The sequence below is a fragment of the Lissotriton vulgaris genome, chromosome 9 (genome assembly GCF_964263255.1).
Source record: "Lissotriton vulgaris chromosome 9, aLisVul1.2, whole genome shotgun sequence".
Lineage (NCBI taxonomy): Eukaryota > Metazoa > Chordata > Amphibia > Caudata > Salamandridae > Lissotriton > Lissotriton vulgaris.
Window position 1 is genome coordinate 1,127,612,451 of NC_141697.1, and position 22,159 is coordinate 1,127,634,609.

Below are 22,159 nucleotides of genomic sequence, written 5' to 3' on the forward strand. Positions count from 1 at the left end.
AGACATGTCTGCTCTGCCCGTTTTCGCAAACCCTCCCATGCCTAGCGTACACATGCGACTGAGTCGATATCTGCTCTCGGTGCTTTACACGTTATGTGTAGTGCAGTTAACAAGGGCCACGGAATGTGCGGTCTATTTCTATGGCTGTGTGAGGCTGAAATGGAGTTGGGTGGAGCCAGAAGTATAGGAAGTGAGCTTGGGCACACAGTGCGTATAGAATCATATCATGTGCTCCCAGTCCGCTCTGCGCGAGTGGTAAAGTGAGGAGGTCCCATGAAACACGTGGTTGTTTACCCACCCATATCAATGTTACCAAGTTAGATTTAAACAGCTTAAAGAACTGGACTATTAGTGGGAGGGGTATATTAAGGAACAGGTATAGGAATTTGGGGAGGACAATCATCTTTGCTATTGCGATGCTTCCTGCAAAAGACAGTGGCAGTTTGGACATACAGGAATCTTTTATTCCAGCCAGTCGATGGCCGGACATAGTTTTCACGCCACAGTTTCTCTGGGTCATGGCTGAGCCATATTCCTATGTACAGAAGTAGCTCTGTTGCTCACCTGAGAGGGTATTCCATGTGCAATAGTAGTGTTCCATCCGTGAGGGAAATAGAATAGATTTGGACCAGTTTGTCTGAAAAGCAGAGTATCTACCAAAGCGCACAACTTTGCGGGTTAAGGGGGCAGATCCTCCCAGGGGTCGTTTGCGTAAAGGGTAATGTGATCAGCATACATCGAGACCACCAGTCCCCTGGTGGTAAAGGCGATGCCCATTTTCATGTGACATTGCCTGTGCCTCACCGTCAATGGCTCCGTTGCTACCTCAACAAGGAACGGCACCAGCGCAGCCCTGTCGTGTGCCACGGGGAATCGGGAAGGGTTCCCAGAGTAGCGCATTCAATCTAAATCGAGCAGTGGAAAGGATGAAAATGAGCGGAATCTGCCTGATGTAATGAGGGTTGAAGCCATGGTGCATGAGCAATGTAAAGAGGTACGCCCATTCCATGGAGTTGAATGCCTTTGTGGCGTCCAGAAGGACAGCGTTTGCAGAGATCTGGAGGTCTAGATGATGCATAAGCGCAAATACGGTGTGGAGATTGAGTGCTGTGCAGTGGCTGGGAATAAAATCCAATTCTTCGGGCTGAAATATAATTGGCCGGAGTGGCAGCAAGCGGTTAGCAAGGACTTTAGCATAGATCTTGTTGTTAATGTTAATTAATGAGAGAGGTCTGTAGGAATCGCAATGGTCATCTGTTTTTTTTTGGTTTAAGGAGGGTAATTATGACCACCTGCCTCAACGAGGGAAGCAGGAACACTACTTCTAAGGAGCCTTTAAACGTGGTCAGCAAATGTCGAGCTAGCAGGAGGGCGAACTCGTTGTAAAGGGTAGCCGTTAAGCCTTTGAGTCCCAGACCCTTTGTACTGGACATGCTCATAATGACCTCTATTTCCTCCATGACAATGGGCAAATCAAAATAGGTGCAGTAAGCCAGCTCGAACCATAACAGCTGTATGGTGTCAAAGTAAGCCGTTAATTCTGCCGGCCATTGGCCTGGGGTGACTGCGTCGAGTTCAGAATTGCAGAAAGAAATTACATTTAATAAGTCCAGTGTGGAGGAGACAGGTTTGGACTCTTCGTCCAGTAGTTGCACCATGTAGGCGGATATGCGTGGTTTTCCCGCAAGCGTCCTACCCGGGCGATCACTCTCTCTGAATCACCGATCCTGAGCATCTCGGTGTAAGTAATAGGTTTCCTGAACGGCTTCCTCTTGGTACTCAGACTGAGTGTCACTAATGTGAGCTAGAAAAGTAACATTCTGGTTTCGGAAATATTCCATCTCCTAGGCCCAGACATCCTCCTTGAGTCGGGTGAGGCGACCTTGAATAGCTTTCAGGACTCCCAATTGTTTTGCAATGCATGCCCAGGAAATGACCACCTTGAAGGCCTCCCACAGTTTTGATGGTGACTGCAAAGAGCCCTCGTTGTTGATAAAATAGTCTATTATGTTCCTGCGGATCTCATGAAACACCATAGCATGCAGAGATTCTGGCGGTGCCAATCAGGCAAAAGCTTGTAGCGCCACTTGGGGTATTTGCAATTATAACAAGACCGGAGAGTGGTCAGAGAGAGTGTGAGGGAAATAGGCCACTCTGGTGGTCCACGTCTGGACGTCCCTAGATGTTAGCCAATAGTCTATTCTGGATAAAGCATTAAGATGCACTGATACACAGATGCCCTCCCCGATATTCATGTGTGTGTGTCACCAAATGTCCTGTAAGCATTTGTCTTTGATGATTGTGTTGAGTGTTAGTGCAGCATTGGGATGTGGGCGCCAGGAGGTACCAGATCAGCTAACCTGTCGCATAAAGCTACATTGAAGTCCCCATCTCATATGATGGCTCGGGGACCGAGGCTGGAGAGCAGCTTCCAGATCCCAAAACAAAACTCGTGGTCATCTGTATTTGGTCCGTATATCGCAGCCAAGACCACTGCTTGCCCATGTAGTTGACCACATGCACCACTAGTATCTTCTAGGGTAACACAACATAATTGGTTGACACCTAGGGGACTAGTTTCACTTTTTAACCGTAGCTAGGGGACCCCCAGAATAAAGTCCGTTCCGGTACCCCTAATTACATTTTAGCTACCTTACCATAGGTATACACCTCCCTGCCCACATACCCCCACTTCACCTACAGGCAGTTGGAAAAAAGATCTCCGCCAAAGAGCCCCTCTCTGAGGTGTGCCCGTCGGGGATTGCACCGCCTCCCCGACGAGGAGCAACCGCCGATGATGAAGCATGACACTCCTCGGGGTGTGTGAGGCAAATATATCCAACATAATGGATTCCCCAGGGTATTAATATTATCCCCTGTCTTTCCCCTCTACTTGGTCACGCCAGCAAGAACTTTCCTATCTCTGATTTCTTTAGGAACAGTACAGCAACCCCCCTTTTTGGTTTGACCATGTAGTAAGCCAGCCAATACGATATAGCGCCCATCTTTCTCAATATGGGAGTGGCTCAAATGCCATGGGAGACCCCTTCGTAGCATAATGGTGACGCCTCTAGCGAAGTTGGAGTAAAGTGAGTGATATGATTTTCCATACCACTGGGGGCCCATTAGATGGATCTCCTGCAAAAAGCAGATGTCTGCTTTGTGTCTAGTGAGATAAGCGTGGACTAACTGTGTCTTTCTGTGGTCGTTAAGACCGCAAATATTCCATTTCATGCACATAGTGGTGGTCATGGTGCCACTGGGTGATAAATAAGAGGCTGAGTTAGCCCCTGTGTTACATCATGTAGAGTGCAAATGGAAAATGGAAGATCCATGTGCAGTCGCAGAATCCTGGGTAGGAAAGAGAAACATGATAGAGGAAAACAATCAAAAGAAAAAAAAATCGCCCCACCCACTCCAACCCATGAAGCTGGTTGAAAAGAATTATGCCACTGCCCACCTCAACATTCCCTGTTCCGCTTAGGTGTGTGATTGGGCCTCACTCCTTGGACAAGAAGGTGACCAGGTGTGCAACCCTGCCAGAATAGCTGGGTGGCCGAAAACAAGGAAACACAAGGTGTGACCCATTAGAAATTAATCTTGAATCTCTCCTACACAAACAGAATATCTGAATCTGTAATGAAGGTACAAGTAGGGTAGCATGTCAACCTATAAGCACATTTAGAACGATAACAGCGAAAAAAGCGACCCACAAAGGAAGGGACGGGCACAAGGTTAACCGAAGTTAGAGATATGTGGCATCTTAGGTGGGTTTTCTTTGGATGTGTATGGCGACTCCCTGAATGAGCGAGCACCCTTGGGGGCGTGCTTAGTGAATTTCAGGGTGGATTTCGCATCTGTGAAAAAGTGTGGTTTGCCCTCCAGGGTGATCCGGAGCTAGGCTGGGTATAATAGCGCATAAGCAATTTCTGCTTTTTGGAGAATCTGTTTGGCAGGCAGGAATTTGGGGCGGCGGCCTGCACCGACAGGGTGAAGTCTGGATTGAAGGAAATGCTGTTTCCCTCATAGTGGATAGAGCCATGCTCAAGTGCCAGCCTTAGGACCACATCACTAATCCTGTAGTTCAAAAGGCGTGTGATTATAGGGCGGGCCGATACACCCGGAAGGGGTTGCGGGCCAAGCTAGCGGTGGCCACATTCATTGATGAAGACTGCAGACAGACCCTCCCCAAACAGTTCACGAAGCATGGCCTACACCAGGTCCTCCATTTTGGTGATTGTTTTTTTTTTTTTTTTTAATTTTTGAAAACCTTTATTGTGCATCAACAGCATACATATACGGGCCTGCAAGCACCTGGCCGGCCTCGAAAGCAATTATTAGCATATCCGTCGGCAATAAAGCAACTCAACAGTCCCCCCAGTATGAAAGACGACAGCATTTCCAAAACAGTACTTCAGTTTAACGTGACCATTGAGCTACAGGATTCAATATGGTTAATTTTACTATTATAAAATAAAAAGGATCAGATGCAGTACAATCAACCGAGGACAGGGAGTGAGCAACGCCCGCAACAAAATATCAAACAGACCAAGTAGTCATAATCGAGGTATCGGTGCTAGAGTATACTTATCAGGATGAATAAACACATAATCACATTTCGCACCAGTCATCGCCCACCCCATGAACGTAGAGTTACCGTAATAATAAGTACAAAAAGCACAAAAAGCAAAAATGGCAAAAACGCAGTATCAAACCGGCATGCTGACCCAAAAAGGAAAGGAAGATAAGAAGACAAAGATAAGGAAAGGAGAAGAGACAAAAAAGGCACATAGAAACTGAAAAAGGACAAAACGAAAGAACCCCCCCCCCTCCCAACCCCCCACCCTGCACCCCTGCAGAGGCTACGGCCTACCCCCTCCCCCCCCCCCCCCTAGCAGCGTGCCTGTCGCCCACGAGGAATACCCGAAATTTAGTCACAGAAAAGAGAAGAAAAAGATGTTTTATAAAACTGGAGGAGGGCCATCTGTACGGGCTCCCGGCCACCCTCTCCCGCAAAAAACAATCATCCCCAAGACCTATAGTCCACAACAGCAATCAATCAAGTCAATCAGTAATGGGGAGAAATATCAAAATACTGCGCAGATAAACATATCAAAAATAACGCGCGCCCCCCACCCCCGCCAGCCACCTAGATGCCAACATTGAAGGGATACATCTCATCCTTGGCCAGACCTTTCAAGTCCCTTGAGGCATGTCTGCCGATTGATTTTCATATCAGCCGGTGGAAAGAAACAAAGTGTCCAAGCAAGGCCGAAGAGCAACATGAACATACAAGATGGACGTCGCTGGCCACCAACAAAGTCATCAGTACATACAGCCATCTTCCTTAAGACAGTCCCAGTACACGTAGTCCACATCGGAGACGAGAGGACAAGGACAGGAGAAGCAGGCACAGGAGCCAGTCGTCGCTGTGACCCAGCATGGGGCGTTGGTAGTGGTGTAGAGTACGAAGCCGCCATCTTCTGCTGTAAAGGCGGACCATCAGAATAGTCCAGGCCCACGGATAGCTGTCCATAATTCACCGCACAGTCCAGTATCACACGTACCCCTCCGGAAATAGGGGCGGTCACGGCATACCCTTCGGAAACAGGTTGGGGCAGATCCTTATGTACGAGGGGGCCATCCGACCGTAAGTGCCCCAGCAGGAGCGCAACACCATCCAGCTTCCTCCCCAGCTCACAGGAGCTATGTTCCCAAGCAGATGGAAAGTCACCAATAGCAGCAAAGATGTCACCGCAGGACAGCGTAGTCTTTTTCTCCCATGTCGCGGCGCCACTTGACTATACATACTCCCCCCCTTGCTGTACCTTGGTAGCCAGGATGGCAGTCTCCGTCCCATCCAGGCGACACTCTGGCGTTTCCATCACAAATGGGGACTGGGAGTCGGTCAGAGGCGGATCAGTTCGATGCGACCGCTGTTCGGTTCGTGAGGACAATGAAGGCAGACTCCCAAGGAGAGATCTCCCGCATCGGTCATCCTCACCCCGATCATCGCCAGCCGAAAATTCGGGAGCGGCCCGCGAAAACCGGGCCGAGTCTTATGCAGCGTCGGAGCAGCTACCATATGTGCTCCACAGGCATATAATTCGTCCTCCAGGCCAGTGGTTTGGGGAGTGATACACCGCCGCGTTGCTTGTCAATTAGGGCGTCCGCGGCAAAAAACTAATCGATGGTCACTGCACACCAATAGATCCAATCCGCTCCAGTGTTGTTGCCTTTTCACCCGGCCATATTCTGCAGCCTACGTCCCGGTTCAAGAGTCTTCAGGGCCGCCGACTGCCATCGCAAATTTCTCCGGTTTTGGGGCCGGCAGGGATCTCGGGGTCGCGCTATCAGTTTCAGCGCTTCTTCCCTAACACAGAATGTAGCGCGATGCCAGGATGATGTGCAGGATAGTCGTGCGGGGCTCGGAGGTTCACGGAGCCGGGAGCCTACACGTCCGTCCCGATCGCCATCTTGGCTCCTCCCCATTTTGGTGATTGTTGTGTACTCCGGGATGCCAGTGATCCGTAGGTTGTTGCACTGACAGCACGCATTGTGTTCCTAGTTTTTCGCCTTGATGATTTCGAGGACCTTGTCCAGCTGCAGTAGATGTTCTTTAGAGCCTGCCTTTGCGTCGTCTTTGTCTGAGATGCAGTTTTCAGGATGATCTGGTCTGTCTTCCTCACTTTGTCAACGCTAGTGAGGATGTCTAGAATGCATCTATGGCCTTCAAACTTGTCTTCACGTCTATCAGGAGTTCCTTGAGGTCCATGTGTTGCTGACTGTCCACCCCAGATCTATCCAGGGACACCACTGACCGCTGTCCCTTGTCTATCTGGCTGGTGAGGCGCCTACCCTCAAAAGAGAGTTTCAATTGTTGGACATCGTTCTTTCACATGTCTGGAATATGTGGCAGGAGTGGCTAACATGTGCCCTGTGAACCAGGTCAGATGAAAGAAGCAGGTGATGTGCAAAATAAATAAGTCAGTCCAAGAAATCTGTGAACAAGCGTCTGGGGAACTGCAGAATGAAGCAGGCTCCGTTGTAACATAAGAGCCCTACCATGACCTGCATGGAGCACTTGAGCAGGCCCAGGCCCCAGAGAAGGTGGGTGAGTTGTGCCATATCAAAAGCTCCAGGTGGACAAGAGCGGTACTAGTATCTGCGTGAGAATGAGCTTTCCTATAGCCCCCATTGAAGAGCACACTCCACTACTGAAGGGAGAGGTGGGGCACACCAGCTCTGAAGAAAGTCGATCAAGGGGGCTGAGGAAGAACAGAAGGCCCCCTTTGGTAGGGCTGAGTACAGTTTGAGTGACACTCACCAGGTGCAGAGTGGGGCCACTATCTGGGCACGGTCGCCTAGCACTCAGATATTGCACCAGGAATCAGCAGTTATCTCCTTGGCTGCTGTGTGCTCAGGTGGCTGGGGAGGCGAGCAGTAGCTCAAGTCAGCGTTGTGCAGCAAATTAAGTCTGGGTCGGTAATGTCCCAGCGCGTCAGCCGTGAAGCCAAGCACTCACTCCAATTCAGGAAGCAAGGCCTCTCCAAAGGGCCCCACCGCAGATCATGCAGCCACATATCAGGGGTGTGCGACACAAGGCGCAAACAGAAGGATGTTCAGGAACACGCCAGGGCTTCATGAGTGTCCTGCCTATCTCTGGAGTAAATCCTGCACCCACTGTCTCCAGAAGCAGGTTGGTAACGGGGCAGGTGGAGCCAGTTAGTGCCCCAATCTGATGTTGCACAAATGCCTATACGCCTCCTCATACCTCAGGCCAGCTGCCCGGGAAACGAGTACCGGTCAGTGCAGTATGGCGCGCAGTTGCCAGTCTGGAGACCGGCAGCCAGAGCATCGGAGAGTGATTCCCCAAAGGGTGCAGTCTGCCTTGCAAGCAGCAACCTCAGTAAGGCCCCTGATCTCCGTAAACGGGGAATGTGTCCACCCGCCACAGGAACACCCAAAATACAGGAATCTGCTGTGTGGTGCAAGCGGCATCCCAGTGCCAGTAGGCCTCAGCACGTCCCTTGGCACAGAGGGCCGGAGAGGTCAGCAAACAGCACCAAACACCTCCTTTTGGGATCACACAAGCTGCAGAGACTGCAGAGACTAACAGGGTGGGTGTGCAAGCCCTTTCTTTGGTGGATGTTGGCAGGATTTCAGGTTTGTTTGGCGGAGCCTCTCTAGAGAGCGGCCATCTTGCAACCCGGTCAATTTCCACCCCAAAATAATAAAATATTAAGTTCAACATTACGGTAACAGTACTATAGCATTTTTTTTTTATTCTACATTTAAGATAAATATCTCAAATTTATTTACATTAATATGTAACAAAAATAATTCTGCTCAACTTTTTATAATTTCCCTATACTTTACAATAGTGAGAGCGCCATCCCGGTGGTCGAGATCTCTGCCTACGTGTCTATGTGTGAAAAGTCACTAGTAGTAACTTTGTACTTGTATATTAGGTTCCACCCCTTGAAGTCTACATTGTATAGTAACGTTATACTTGGAAATGGTGAATAGCCAAAAGTAGTAAAGTTACTACACAAGCAAGAGTAAATGTACACATGTAGAAGTACTCTTGTGTAAATCTAACTTTATGAATAGGCTCCTTTGTATGCAGACTGCTGAGGATTGATATGTATACTTAATAATCATCGCAAAAACTTAACACGGTATAATACCAGAAACTAATAGTATCTATCAAATGGATGTACAGCTGGAAGATTGAAAGCAAAATTGCTGACTACCATGTCCTTATATACCAATAAAGAGGCTTCCATCTCGGAATACCTAAGATCTCCAATGAATCAAAATAACTGTCACACCTGCAAGGAACAATGCCATTGGAAAAGGCCTGATTTGAATCAGTAGCAAATTGCATTGTTTAGCTATACAGGAGAGAGGCTTGATATGAGCAGTGGATGAGCTCCACAAAACCAACCAATCGCAATCCTAAAAGATAAAAAATAAGTTACTTACCTGACAGTGTGGTTCTCCAATGTTGCTATCTTTCATAGATTCACATGCTTGAATCTTCCCCGTCGTCATGGTGGGAGTTCATAGATTCACATGCTTGAATCAGACTAGCAAGCAGTACCAAGTTAGAATGGAGACAGGTAAGGCAAATCATCCCTCACCTCAACTAAATACATTTTTTCGCTCATCTTGCCAACGAAAACACATCTGTCCTCCCCCTTGTAGCCCACACCTCGGTGTGAGGAGGGAACCCATATGATGAAGCATCAATCAATCAATCAAGAATTTGTAGAGCACACTACTCACCCGTGAGGGTCTCAAGGCGCTGGGGGAAAAAAGGGAGGGGGGCGCTTCTCGTCGAACAGCCAGGTCTTGAGTAGCCTCCTGAAGGTCAGCAGATCTCGAGTCTGTCGTAGGTTCAGTGGGAGGGTGTTCCAGGTCTAGGCGGCGAGGTGGGAGAAGGATCTGCCGCCAGTGGTTTTTCTTCGGATGCGAGGGATGGTGGCGAGGGCGGCGGTGGAGCTGGTGGTTGGGGATGTAGAAGAAGAGTCGCCTGTTGAGGTAGGCTGAGCCGGTCTTGTGGAGTGCCTTGTGTGCATGGATGAGGAGCTTGAAGGACATCCTCTTGTTGACGGGGAGCCAGTGCAGGTTTCTCAGATGGGGGGTGATGTGGCTGTGGCATGGTACGTCGAAGATCAGGCATGCAGAGGCGTTTTGAATGCGTTGCCGTGTTTGATGAGCTTGGCCGGGGCTCCCGCGCAGAGGGCGTTTCCATAGTCGAGTCTGCTACTGACGAGGGCCTGGGTGACTGTTCTTCTTGTATCTGTCGGGATCCACCTGTAGATCTTGCGGAGCATGCGGAGGGTGTTGAAGCAGGAGGAGGAGACTGCGTTGACTTGCTTGGTCATGGAGAGTGTTGGCTCGAGGATGACTCCCAGGTTGCGTGTGTGGTCGGTGGGCGTCGGGCTGCTCCCAGTGCCGTAGGCCACCAGGAGTCGTCATGTCACCTAACGCCTCTCTCTGGTAGTACTCACGCTGTGCTCTTTTCTCATTTCTTCTTTCTTGTCCTTAACATTTAGCCAGAGGTACTTCTGTGTGAGAATGGAAAATCATCCCACAATGATAAACCGAACTAGTCAAGCAATCCTAAAAACATAACAGTTAATATCACACAATGAAATGATAACCATTGCCTGACAGGCTCACAATAAAGATACAAGATAAAGAATTATAGAGGGAGAAAGAGAAAGAGATTCAACCTCATAATGTATATGAATTAACAAAACCCAAATGCTAAACATCTTATGTAAAGAAATGTCTGAGCGCAGCATGTCCAACCACCACATCTGCTTTCCTCCATGAATGCAGACAGTAGTGCTTTGGGAAGGTGTTGTCATTAACTCACGTTACCGCCCTGTAGATGTCAGGCAGTGACACACCTTCTAACAAGGCTAAAGAAGTGGCAACCTTTCAGATAGAATGTGCCTTCACCTTAGGAGAGAGTTGTCTTCCAGGCTCCTAACAGCAGAACGCTGTAGTCGCAGACACCCAGTGAGCAATGATTGCCTATGGCAAAGCTTGTCCTTTTCTTGGTGATGTCAAAGAAATCAGGAGTTGGACTGACTTTTTGAAGGTTTTTGTTCTTTCCAAGTAGAACTTTAAACAACGTCTGATGTCCAGAGAGTGTAAGGCCCTCTCTGCAGGTGATGAGGTTTACAGAAGATAGCCAGTAAAATGATGGGCTCATTTAGGTGGAAAGATGTTGGCAACTTTGGGATGAATATAAGGGTTTGCCCGAATGATGACTCTAGCCTCACAAAATTGCAAATAAGGCTCTTGAATTGAAAAAAGCTTGGCTCTCACTTATCCTTCTAGCAGACGTGATAGCTAAAAGGATGGCAACTTTCCAAGACAGAAATATCAATTCAGCTTTGTGGATCGGTTTGAAAGGAGATCTCATGAGCTAGGCTGAGACTGTCTTTAGCTGCCAGAGCACAGGATTGTGCTCAACTGATGGTAGACCCACAAAAGCCCCTTTAAGAACTCCTTCACAAGTTTATTAGACCATAAAGACAATTGCCCAGAAGGCCTTCTGAATTTAGAAATGGCTGCTAGATGAAACTTAATAGATAAGTGAGTGAGTCCTGATTATTATAGTTGCAGCAGAAAAGGAGGATTGCAAGGCTAAGAAGCACAACATGAGCAAAACCTTTTTCACTTTGCAGAGTAACATTTGTTTGTAGATGCTGCAAAAGTATTTCAAAGAATCGAAGCACACTGCTCAGGGAGACCTGGAGTTCCGAACTCGGTATCGTGAGGAGCTAACCTGACGAATTCGTTCATCAACAGGAGATTCTCTGCTGGTTGGAACGCTATTTACAAGCATTCTGATAGGCGGACCAATACTACCTAAACCACACTGGCGCCATGAGTATGTAATGACAAGATTCCCTCTTCATTTTGTGTTTGACTTTGGGAATGAGTGGAAATGGATGGAACGCATATGCAAAAATCCCTCTCCATGCGGAATGGAATGCATTTCCCCAAGACCCCAGTTGAGGGCACCTGCTGATGTACAAGCTTCACTTCTTGTTACGATAAGTAACAAAAAGATCCTGGTTTGGAGAACGGCAACACTGAAAAACCTTCCTTAACTGCCATTGGTTGAGCTCCCACTTGCAAATTTGGTTGCTTGTTATGCTTACAGTATCTGCCCATTCATTCTGTTCCCCTGGGATATGATCTATTCTTAAGGAAATGTTGTTGGCTAGTCACCATTCCCATATCTGTTGAGCTTGTGCAGATAGAACCTGTGACCATGTCCCTCCCTGTTTGGTGAGATAAAACATGTTCGGAGTGTTGTATGTTCTCACCAAAACTGACGAGTTGCGGAGCCTGGGAAGAAAAGCCTGAAGACCTAGGAAAACCACCTTCAGCTCTAGGAGGTTAATTGGATTCAAAGCTTCCTGACTGGACCATTTTCAGTGAACCTCCAAATCTTGTAAATGAGCTCCCCATCCTTCTACGGAGGCATCTGTCATACCTGGGGTATCACGGGAGGGACTATGAAACCCTGCAAGATATTCTCCTTGATTGCCCTCCAGAACATTGTAGACCTCATCCTTGGTGTGAGTGCAATCATGTCTTTGAAGGATCCATGACACTGGATCCACTGAGCACCAAGCTGATCCTGTAGAGGCTGCATGCAAAGATGACAGTTTTGAATCAATGGAACACAGGATGATATCATCCATCATCCCGCAACATGGACTTATGCTTTCTTACAGAAGCGAACACTCTTGCAGATACATGAGTGGTCTTAAGCGTATAATCCTCTCCTCCCTGGGAAAAGCTTTTGACACTATCATGTCCAAGATTGCTCCCAGCAGTACTTCTGATTTGGATGGATTGAGAGAGGATTTTTCCTTGTTTAGCGTGAGGCCTAGCGATTTGAAAGGTCTTAGACAGGCCTGGGCCGACTGTTTTGTCAAGTGAAAGTGGGGTCCTTTATTAACCAGTCGTCCAGGTTCAGGAACACCTGGTGTCCTGAACGTCTGAGAAAAGCCACCACTGGCTGCATGCATTTGGTAAAGACTCAACCCAAAGGGAAGCACATTTAAATGGTAATGATCCCTTGCATTTCGAATCTTAGAAATGTTCTGTTCTTCAGACGTATGGGGATATGGAAATCTACACCCAGCAAATCCAGGGAGGTCATGTAGTCCCCCATACTTTACCAGTTGCAAAATCTCCTGCAGGGATAACATCCTGGTGGGCTGTTTCTTGATGAATTTGTTTAAAAGCCTCAGATCCATTACCTGCCTCCACTGTCCAGACGAGGAAAAAATTGGCATAAAAACCCTTGTTGCGTTCACTTAGCGGGACTTACCCTTTCATGCGCATTAATAGAAGCAATCAAATTTCCTTCTCTACTATGAAAAGATGGCAATGCGCTGATCTGCGCAGAGGGAGATTGGGAGGCCTTGGAACAAATTCCAGGGTGTGACCATGTTGGATTACTTCTAACACCCATCTGTCGGAAGAGATGAGCTTCCAGTCAATCAATCAATCAGCATTTGTATAGCCCAGCACTGTCCCCCCTAGGGTTAGCTGGGTGCTGTCGATGCCATGTCTCCATGGAAAAGCTAGGTCTTGGGTCTCTTTCTGAAGTCCGCCAGGGAGGTTGCTGTTTGGAGGTGGAGGGGTAGGTTGTTCAAGGTCTTGGCAGCGATGCAGGAGAAGGAGAAGCATCCACGGCGGCTGCAATGGTTGTGTGGGGCAAGTGCGAGGGCGAGTGAGGAGTAGGAATGCAGGTGCCTGGAGGGCCGATGGAAGTTCAGTCAATGGTTGATGTAGGACAGTTCTTTATAGTGTAGAGCTTTGTTGGCGTGCATGAGGATCTTGAACTGGCATCTCTTCTAGCGGGAGAGCCAATGGACGTTTTATAGGAGGGGTTGATGTGGGTTTATTTGAGGAGGTCCAGGATGAGTCTGGCTGTGGCGTTCTTTATGGTCTGGAGTCTTCTGATGAGCTGGATGGAGATGCTGGCTTAGACAGCGTTGTCGTAGTCAAGGTGGCTGGTCACCGGGGGCCTGGGTGACGGTCTTCTTGGTGTTGATTGAGATCCATCTGAATATTCTGCAGAGCATGCAAAGGGTGTGAAATATGAGGATGTGAGTGCATTGACATTTCGTTTCCTGGTCAGTTGGCTGTCGAGAATGATACCATTGTTGCGCATGGTCTGTTGGTGTGGGTGTTGGTCTGAGTTCTACTGGCCGTTAGCTGTGGTCCCAGGTGGAAGTGTTCCTCCCTGAAGATCAGTACTTCTGTCTTCTCGGAGTTGAGTTGAGGCAGTTGTCTCACACCCAGTTAGCTACGTTGGTCATGTCATTGCAGAAGTTGATTTTGATGTTGGCGTGGTCCTCAGTGAGTGAGAGGATTAGTTGAGTGTTGTCTGTGTAGGAGATTATGTTGAGACTGTGGGATCTGACGAAGCTAGCGAGAGGGGTCATTGTGATGTTGAACAGGGTGCAGCTGAGGGATGATCCTTTGGGTATGCCGTACATGATGTCTTTGAGTGCAGAGGTGAATGGAGGCAACCTGATGCTCTGTATGCGTACTGTAAGGGAAGAGGTGATACCCTTGAGGGCATTGTGCTGTATGCAGATGTTGTAGGTCAATGAGGATCAGGACCACAGTTTCTCCACAGTTAAGGAGAGTTCTGATGTCGTTTGTGGCAGCAATCAGCGCAGTCTCAGTGCAGTGGTCAGTGTGGAATGCTGATTGTGAGGCATCAAGTAGGTGGTTTTGTTCCAGGTATTCGTTGAGCTGTTGGTTGTTGGCTTTCTCGAGTACTTTGGCTGGGTAGGCGAGCAGGGACATTGTCTGATAATTTTTGATATTGCTGGGCTCGACAGAGGGTTTCTTTAGGGGTGGGTCTAATATATGCATGTTTCTATGTGTTCGGAAAGGTTAATATGGAGATGGAGGAGCTGAGGATGCTAGTGGGTTGCGTGCTGATTCGGATTGTTCTGAGGTTGAAGAGGTGGTAGGGGTGGTAGGTGTTGATAGGTGCCCTGGAGTGGATGGAAGACATGATGGCTGTGGTGGTCTGAGCAGAAGCGGAGACCAGTTCGTAATCATTTGGCTGGTGTTTGCTTGTTGGTTGAGGTTGTTGGGGTGAAGGGTGGTGGGTTTGAGGTCGAAATTGTTTTAGATGGTGGCAATCTTGTTGTGGAAGTAGTCTGAAAGGGTGTCGCAGAGTTCTTGGGAAGGGTGGATGGTGTTCTCTGTGACTGTTCGTTTGGAGAATCCCTTGACTACTTTGTAAAGTTGAGTATGCAAGGAGAATCTTCCCTGGTGTAGTCAAGAGAGGATTGTGAAGCTAAGAAGCACAATGTGAACAAAACCTTTTCAACTTTGCAGAGAAACATGTGTTTGTAGATACAGCACGAGCATTTTGAAGAATCGAAGCGCACTGCTCAGGGAAACCTAGAGTTCCGAACTCGGTGTTATGAGGAGCTAAGCTGCCAAATTGACAGCAAGTATTTGTGGATGTACAACCTGCACCTCGTTCATCGACGGAAGATTCCCTGCTGTTTGGCACGGTATGTACGAGCACTCTGATAGCTGAACCAATATTGCCTTGGCCATGCTGGGGCTATGAGTATGAGACGGCATGATTCACTCTTCTTGTAGTGTTTGACTTTGGGAATGAGTTGTAATGGATGGAACGCATATGCAAACATCCCTGTGCATGCGAAATGGAATGCATTTCCCCAAAACCCCGGTTGAGGGTACCTGCTGATGTACAAGATCCTGATTCGGAGAACCTCAACACTAAAAAACCTTTCTTAACTGCCATTGGTTGAGCTCCCGTTTGCGGCATTGGCTGATTATTAAGCTTAGAGTATCTGCTCATTCATTCTGTACCCCTGGGATACGATCTATTCTTAAGGAAATGTTGTTGGGTATTAACCATTCCCATATCTGTTGAACTTATGCAGATAGAACCTGTGATCGTGTCCCTCCCTATTTGGTGAGATAAAACAGTGTTGTAGTGTTGTATGTTCTCACCAAAACTGACGAGTTGTGGAGTTAGATGCAAGTTGAGTATAAGGCACTCACCATTGCCTATAGAGCCACAAGAGATCAGGGCACGGGCTACCTGAAACAGAGACTCCAAAACTATCCACAAAACAGGTTTCTTAGATCTAATCACTTGAAACTGCTCAGGATTCCTCGCTTCTCTAAAGCCAGGATAGGCGGCCGAGCTTTCTCAGTGAGAACTGCGTCACTTTGGAATTCCATTCCTGTCCATCTCTGTATGAGTCAGAGTTAGCATTCAGGGAAGAGATGAAAACCTGGCTCTTAAGCCTCCCGTAGTACTCCACCCTTTCTTTTCCTCAGTGTGAATCTGCATCTAGTGCCGGAATACCTCCATTGGAGGTAGCAGTGCGCTTTATAAATGGTATTTATTATTAATATTATTATTAAAGTTCCTTCGTGTGGTTGGATGCGGTATCTATGCGGGCAGTGAGGGCTGCTTTCTTGGAATCCTTGATGCACAGGTGGTAGTTGCTGAGTGCTACTTTGTGAGCAGCTCTGCTGGAGGGGTTCTTAGTGAAGTGCCATCGCTTCTTGAGTCAGTGGCAGTTACGCTTGGTGGTTCTGAGATCTGGGGTGTATCAGCTGACTTGTTTTGAGATTTTGTTGGCTTTTGTTGGATTCAGCGGTTGACTCTGTCAGCACATTTGGTGATCAAGGCAGAGTAAATCTGGACGGCCTGGTCAAGGTATGCTGAGGCTTTTGAGTGGGTGGTGCTGAGGGCCTGTATCCACTGAGTTTCACTTACCTTGCCCTAGTTCCAGTGGGAGGATTTGAGATGCTTGGTAATGGTGCGCTGAGCTTCGGAGATGGTAAAGTAAATGATGGTATGGCTGGTCTAGGTTCTGTGACGTGGCTGGAAGTGAAAATGGAGTTGAGTGTGTGTCAGGACTTGTGCGTGGGTTCGGTGGCCAGAAGGATCATGGAGTTGGCATTGTTGGGGTCGTCAATGTGGAAATGGAGATCGCAGAGCAGAAAATTGATCAGGATACACTGGAGCTGTTCCGGATTGTTTGTAGTCTTCTGAGCAAAATCAGTGTGAGGGCCAGTGTGGTCTGGTAGACCTATGTTGCAATAGACCCAGCAGTGGCAGCAGGTGAAGGGTTCCTTTGGTTGATCGCGGGGAGGACGTGAAACAGTCGTTCTTCTAGTGTCAGGGGTCCAGGGCCAGGAGCTCCTTGGTAGTGAAGTGTCAGATAGTAGGGGGACCAGGGTTCTGGAGCTGGGTGTGATCCAGGTGTGGGTGGGCTTGCCTTTGACGTGCCTGCGGCGTGGCCACTCAGAGGCCGGTATAAGTAGTCCTAGGAGGTGGGCGGGGTTGTCAGGGAGGCGGGAGGGTGGGGAGTGGGAACTGTGTGGGAGCAGGAAAAAATGGCAGGAACAAGCGGGGTGAAAATGAAGCAAAGTCTACAGGCTCAAATTAACCCACAAGCTGAAAGTGGCAATAATCAAAATCTAAATTACCCAACCAAATTAAGATGAACAAACCAAATTAAAGCTAAAGATGAAAAGATTAACCCCAGCGGACCTCCGATCACCGGTCTCAAACTGAAGGCATTAGGGAACTAGAAGCGTAGTCCTAGTCTTGTGGAGCTGCCCCTTGTGGAGCTGGTAGCAGCGGGGAAGTGGCACACACGTCCTGGAAAGATCTTGAGACTTTCCTTCATCCAAAGGACATCTTTGTACTGCTTGCCTAGAGCAGGTGGATGCTGCTGTTGGTCTGTAGGATTGTTGCGCCTAGTACAGGGCTCAAAAACTCTGCTGCCGGTCGGGTTGATACCTGGTCTGTTGCAAAGGTAGTTGGGAAGAAACTTGGCCTCTGCCACGAAAAGAATGACATCACATTTGCTGCAAAGTGCAGAGTGAACAAGCAGTCTCAGTGTCCGATTTTTGGACAGAAAGCATCAACCCCATGCTTTCAAAAAAGGTTCTCGCTGTCAAAGGGCAAATGGAGGATCTTTGACTGTTCCTCTGGGCGAAACGCCGCCACTTTCAGCCACCCCTGGTGATGCAATACCCTAGCGCCTGTTATCTGCTGAAAGGACGTGGATGAAATGCCCCTGGCTACATTGATTATATCTGAAGAGGCCTTCTCTCCTTCCATTAGGATTTCTCAAGCTTCTTTTTTCTTGTCCTCAGTAGATACTCTAAGAACAGTGACATGTCAGACCACATATGACAGTTGTATCTCCCAAGGAGATGGATTTTTGTCTTTCGTTGAGCCACCTGCATTAAGACGGGGTCTGGTCTAGGCTGAGTAATGAGGCAAGTTGGAGAATTTTCAGGAGGTTTTGATTTCTTGTCAAGCTTGGAATGCGGGGTCAGGTGCCTTTTTTCTCCAAAGCCTCACCTTCTAGGTATTTCAGAGCCCTTTTGCTTCGGATGTGCTGCCTCAGCCAAGGGGTGCCTTGGGGCTCCACACTGACCACTATGTTGTTCAATCTTTACATGCACCCCATGGAAGATGTCATTGAGTGACAGAATGTCACCATTGTGTCTCATGCTGATGAAACTCAGCTTATTGTTACTATAGCTCAGGATGAGCAACGGGCTGCAATGTAATTTAGATCTTGCCTGGTGGAACTGGCAGAGTGGATGATCTTATGCCCTTGCTAGAAATATACGTTTGTTTCGCTGCTGTCGACAAAGTCATCAAAAGTGCCTTAGACGGTTTAGCCCTGGGTGGAATCCTCATAGACGGAAGTACATTGGATTAGGCTGACAGCGTTGATATAGCTGTAGATATAGTCGTGCTATTTGAGACTCAATGACGATGATGCCGTTGTCAGAGTCTTCTTCAAAGACGAAGGAGGGGTCGTCGTCATTCTGGTCTTCACTGTAGTCGATGTCCCTATTGTAACAGAGATAGGATGGGATACCTGAGAAGATACAACGGTCGTCGACGGGGTGATCATTGATGGATAGGTTTCCTTCATCGCAGGCTCCTTGAATGGAGTAGTAGGAGCAGATGAAGTGAGGAAACAGGTCTTTCATAAGAGGGAGAAGATCCAGTCAGTTGTTTGCTTCTTAACCTCTAAATATTGGTCTCCCTACTATGAGACATTTATCTCTTAGAGTCTCTGTCAAATAAAGGGGAACCTTCCTCTTTTTTCTTTTTTGAAGGATGAATGTCCCTTCTCCTCATACTCAGAGTCTGCATCAGAGTGTGCCTTCTTTTTCTGTAGCCAAAGGAGCAGCCTGGCTCACGATCCTCGAAGGTCTTAGCGGAGGAAACTGCAGCAGTATTTGTACTCTTTAAGCTTGTGTTGAGGATACAGAAAGTATAAGCATTACTTGTGGATGTTTTCTGAGAAGAGACTTGATTTCCCACAGAACTTACAAGTCCTCAAAAAAGTTTTTTTTAAACTCTCAGGCATTTTGAAAATAAGCAAACATAACCCCAAAATGTACCTCAGATGTTTCCTGGCAGTTTTGCAAACTGGAAGGCTGTCAGATTAAAAGTTGAGTTGTGAACCACTGTGACCGAGCAGAGTTCAGGGAGACTCCTTAACACACTACGTGCGGTAAGAAATCTGAGGTTTGGTGGCTATGCAGGGAATGAGTGCTTCAGGGTCTCTGCTCTGATTAGTTGAAATTTGGATGCTCTAAAACAATGTGATTTGTCTACCAATGTCTATTGTTTTCTATGGGGCTTTAAGGGTAATGCTTTAACATTGTTAATATTACTGTTACCGTGGGACTCCCACCATGACGATGGGGAGATTCAAGCATGTGAACCTATGAAAGCAAAAATACTGGAGAAACTTGTTTCTGGGTCACCTATGATATTTGGACTCAAGCAGCAGCGCTTTCTTGAGAGAAAGGCAACAATAGTCCCATACCAACATTACAGTTACAAAAAGAGAAATGTACATTTCCAAACTTTGGGGTTCATTAGGATGGCGGATGGCCAAAGTCCGTCCGCCATCCTGTCATGGGAAGGGACCGCCCGCCATAAGGGCGGAGGTCCTGTGCGTCGAATTAGGATGCACCCGCCACAGTGGCGGTTGCATCCCGCATTTTTAATATTGCGGCGGGCAGTGCTGAAAGCACCACCCGCCACAATGCTAAAAATGCATGTTGTGCGTTTCAAACCACAACATGACAGGCACCGCGCGGTGCCTGCCATGTTGTACTTTGAAACGCAGGGGGGTACCATAGGTACCCCCCATGTGCACCCCCCACTCCCCTTCACCCTGGGGGCCCGCAACGGGCCCCCAAAGCAAATACCGTATGCCTTTACACAGCAGCAATGCCGCCGTGGAAAGGCATAGGACCGCAGGCATCGTAATATGGTTGGCCGTGTCTTGCAGACACCGCCACCATATGTAAGCACTTTTTCCGTTGGTCGCGAAGAGTAGAAGAACACCCAAAAATGAAAAGGTTGCATCATTTTCAGTAAGTGTGGCACCCTGATGAAGTCCTCAAGAGATGAAGTCACAGCTTAGGAAAAAATTCAACTTCAGTTTCTTGACTGAAAAAGCCTTCAGACTTTCTACAACCTCAGATTCCAAGCATGCAACAAATGCAACAGGGATCTTCACATCTCCAATTTAGGTCCAGAGCAAATTGCCCAGTTCCAGATAGCTTCTTGCATTTCTCTACAGCACCACCAGTTATCTATGACTACAGGTTATTTTGTTCTCCTCGGCAGATTTCACAGAAGCAGGCAGCAGAAATGTCCAGTTGAAACTGACTTTGTTCTGGACAGCCTACAATTTTCTCTGTTTCAGGCTGATCTTAACTCACCACTCTTCACTCTGACTTATATGTCATTGAGGGTTAGCAAGAGGCTAGCACCATAAATATTGAAACTACTTTCTAGTGCCTGAGGTTAAAGAGAAAGCGGAAGACAAATCACTCTAAGTCTGTTGCTACAGTCAGGAGAAATTCGTCTGTGCTTCAAGGCAGGAATTCTTATTTCTTTATGGTTCCAGTTTGCTCTCTGCTGAACGAATGTCTAGCAAGATAATTTAAGGGTAAAACCAGCCCGCAATTGGCAATCCCCCATATGTGAATGGTACTGCATTTCTAGTCTCTCCTTCCTAATTTGGGAAGCCGTATAATCCATGTTCCGCCCTTAAGAAATGCTTTCAGTCGAACCTATATTAAAGCATCTTTCACCACAGGAACATAACATTGTAGAATCTTTATTCCCTTCTGCTACTATCTCACTTTCTCTTATCTCCTTCAAAGCCAGCTGAGTTACGCTCACCAAAGATCAAAGAAAGTCTTCACATCTAAGCCTTGATTAGCACTAGATAAGCATGTGCTTATACACTATGTCACATTCTTGAAATCAGTGATAAAAGATTTGTGTCGGAAAAATCCTGCATATCTAACACTTGTACAACTGTGCATAACATCTGCACAAACAAAGTTGATATACCAAAGTGACAGGTATACCAAATGTGTTTTTCTTTTAATTAGGCTTCAACTACTTCAGAGATCAAAATATCAGATGTCTACAGCAAGTAAAATGGTTGGAAATTACCACTGCAAAAAGATGGACCTCCAAGTTGTTACAATTCCGCTCAAATGTTAGGCATTACATTAGATTTCTGATGAAACAGGATTCAACCTCAAAGAGATCTGCAGAAACCAGTGAACAAGTATATATATTAAGGTAACTATTCAATTAAATAACACTAACAACTTTACCCTAGTCTTCAACATCCTTGGAAATGTCATGTGGTAGGCACTGCTTGCATAATGATGACAATATGGCTCCAGTCTCAAAACAACATGTTACTGAGGAATATACAGTCTATGTAATGAGATATGTGTGTGACTTGTAAATCTGAGAGAAATCTGATTCTGAGCATGGAAAAATAAAGTCCCAAAAAAACCCTCAGTCTTAGTTTTAGAGGTGAAAAGTAAACAATTCAAACACACATTTAAAATGTTCAAACTCCTGCACATGGTTTGAGTGGAAATGTATCTTTGAGATGTGTATAGGGCATAATTAGAATCGTAAATATTCTCTCATAGGCGATAGTCAGTTTTTAAGATTCCCAGCTTGGAAGTTCTCCAGTGTTTCTCAACACAGCCAAACCACTTCTGTATCAAACAAATATTCGGTACAATTAGGCTAATGAAATGAATGAATAGCAGTACAAAAGATAGTGTAAGGAAGCCACTTTAACTTAAAATGATAATTGGAGAAAAACTTAAAAGTCAGAAATCAGTCAAGAGCTATCTGGCTTCTACTGTAATGTCAGCTGAAACGCATGAAGATTTTAGTGATCAAATTAAATTAACAATGGTTATTTTTCTGCCCAAGACAGCAATATAGGTTATTCTTAAACATGTGAGGCATGTTGTTCAGAGCATCTTTTTAAATTGTAATGTCCAACATTACCTTGCATGCCACTCGATGTGGGCAGAGTTTACCAAAACCAAGTGGAGGCTGAATACGTCGAAGCAATGTCACTACATCAAGATGCTTAATTCTTCCCCTGTAAGAAAACATTTGAAATGTATCAATACATATTAGCTTGTGATGTAGAAATACAGAAACGATAGTTTCTTTGGTCTGGGTAAACAGAGGGCTTGGGTGTAGGAAGGT

General features: G+C 47.0%; 1 protein-coding gene across 2 annotated transcripts in view; it reads right to left on the reverse strand.

The window, feature by feature from the left end:
• Window positions 1–22,159, reverse strand: part of CACNA1D (calcium voltage-gated channel subunit alpha1 D) — a 1,282,477-nt gene that overhangs the window by 259,845 nt on the left and 1,000,473 nt on the right. For both annotated transcript variants that reach the window (XM_086939145.1, XM_086939146.1), the window contains one exon: window positions 21,953–22,049. In XM_086939145.1, the coding sequence (XP_086795271.1) occupies window positions 21,953–22,049 (97 nt within the window). The remainder of the gene's footprint in view (window positions 1–21,952; window positions 22,050–22,159) is intronic.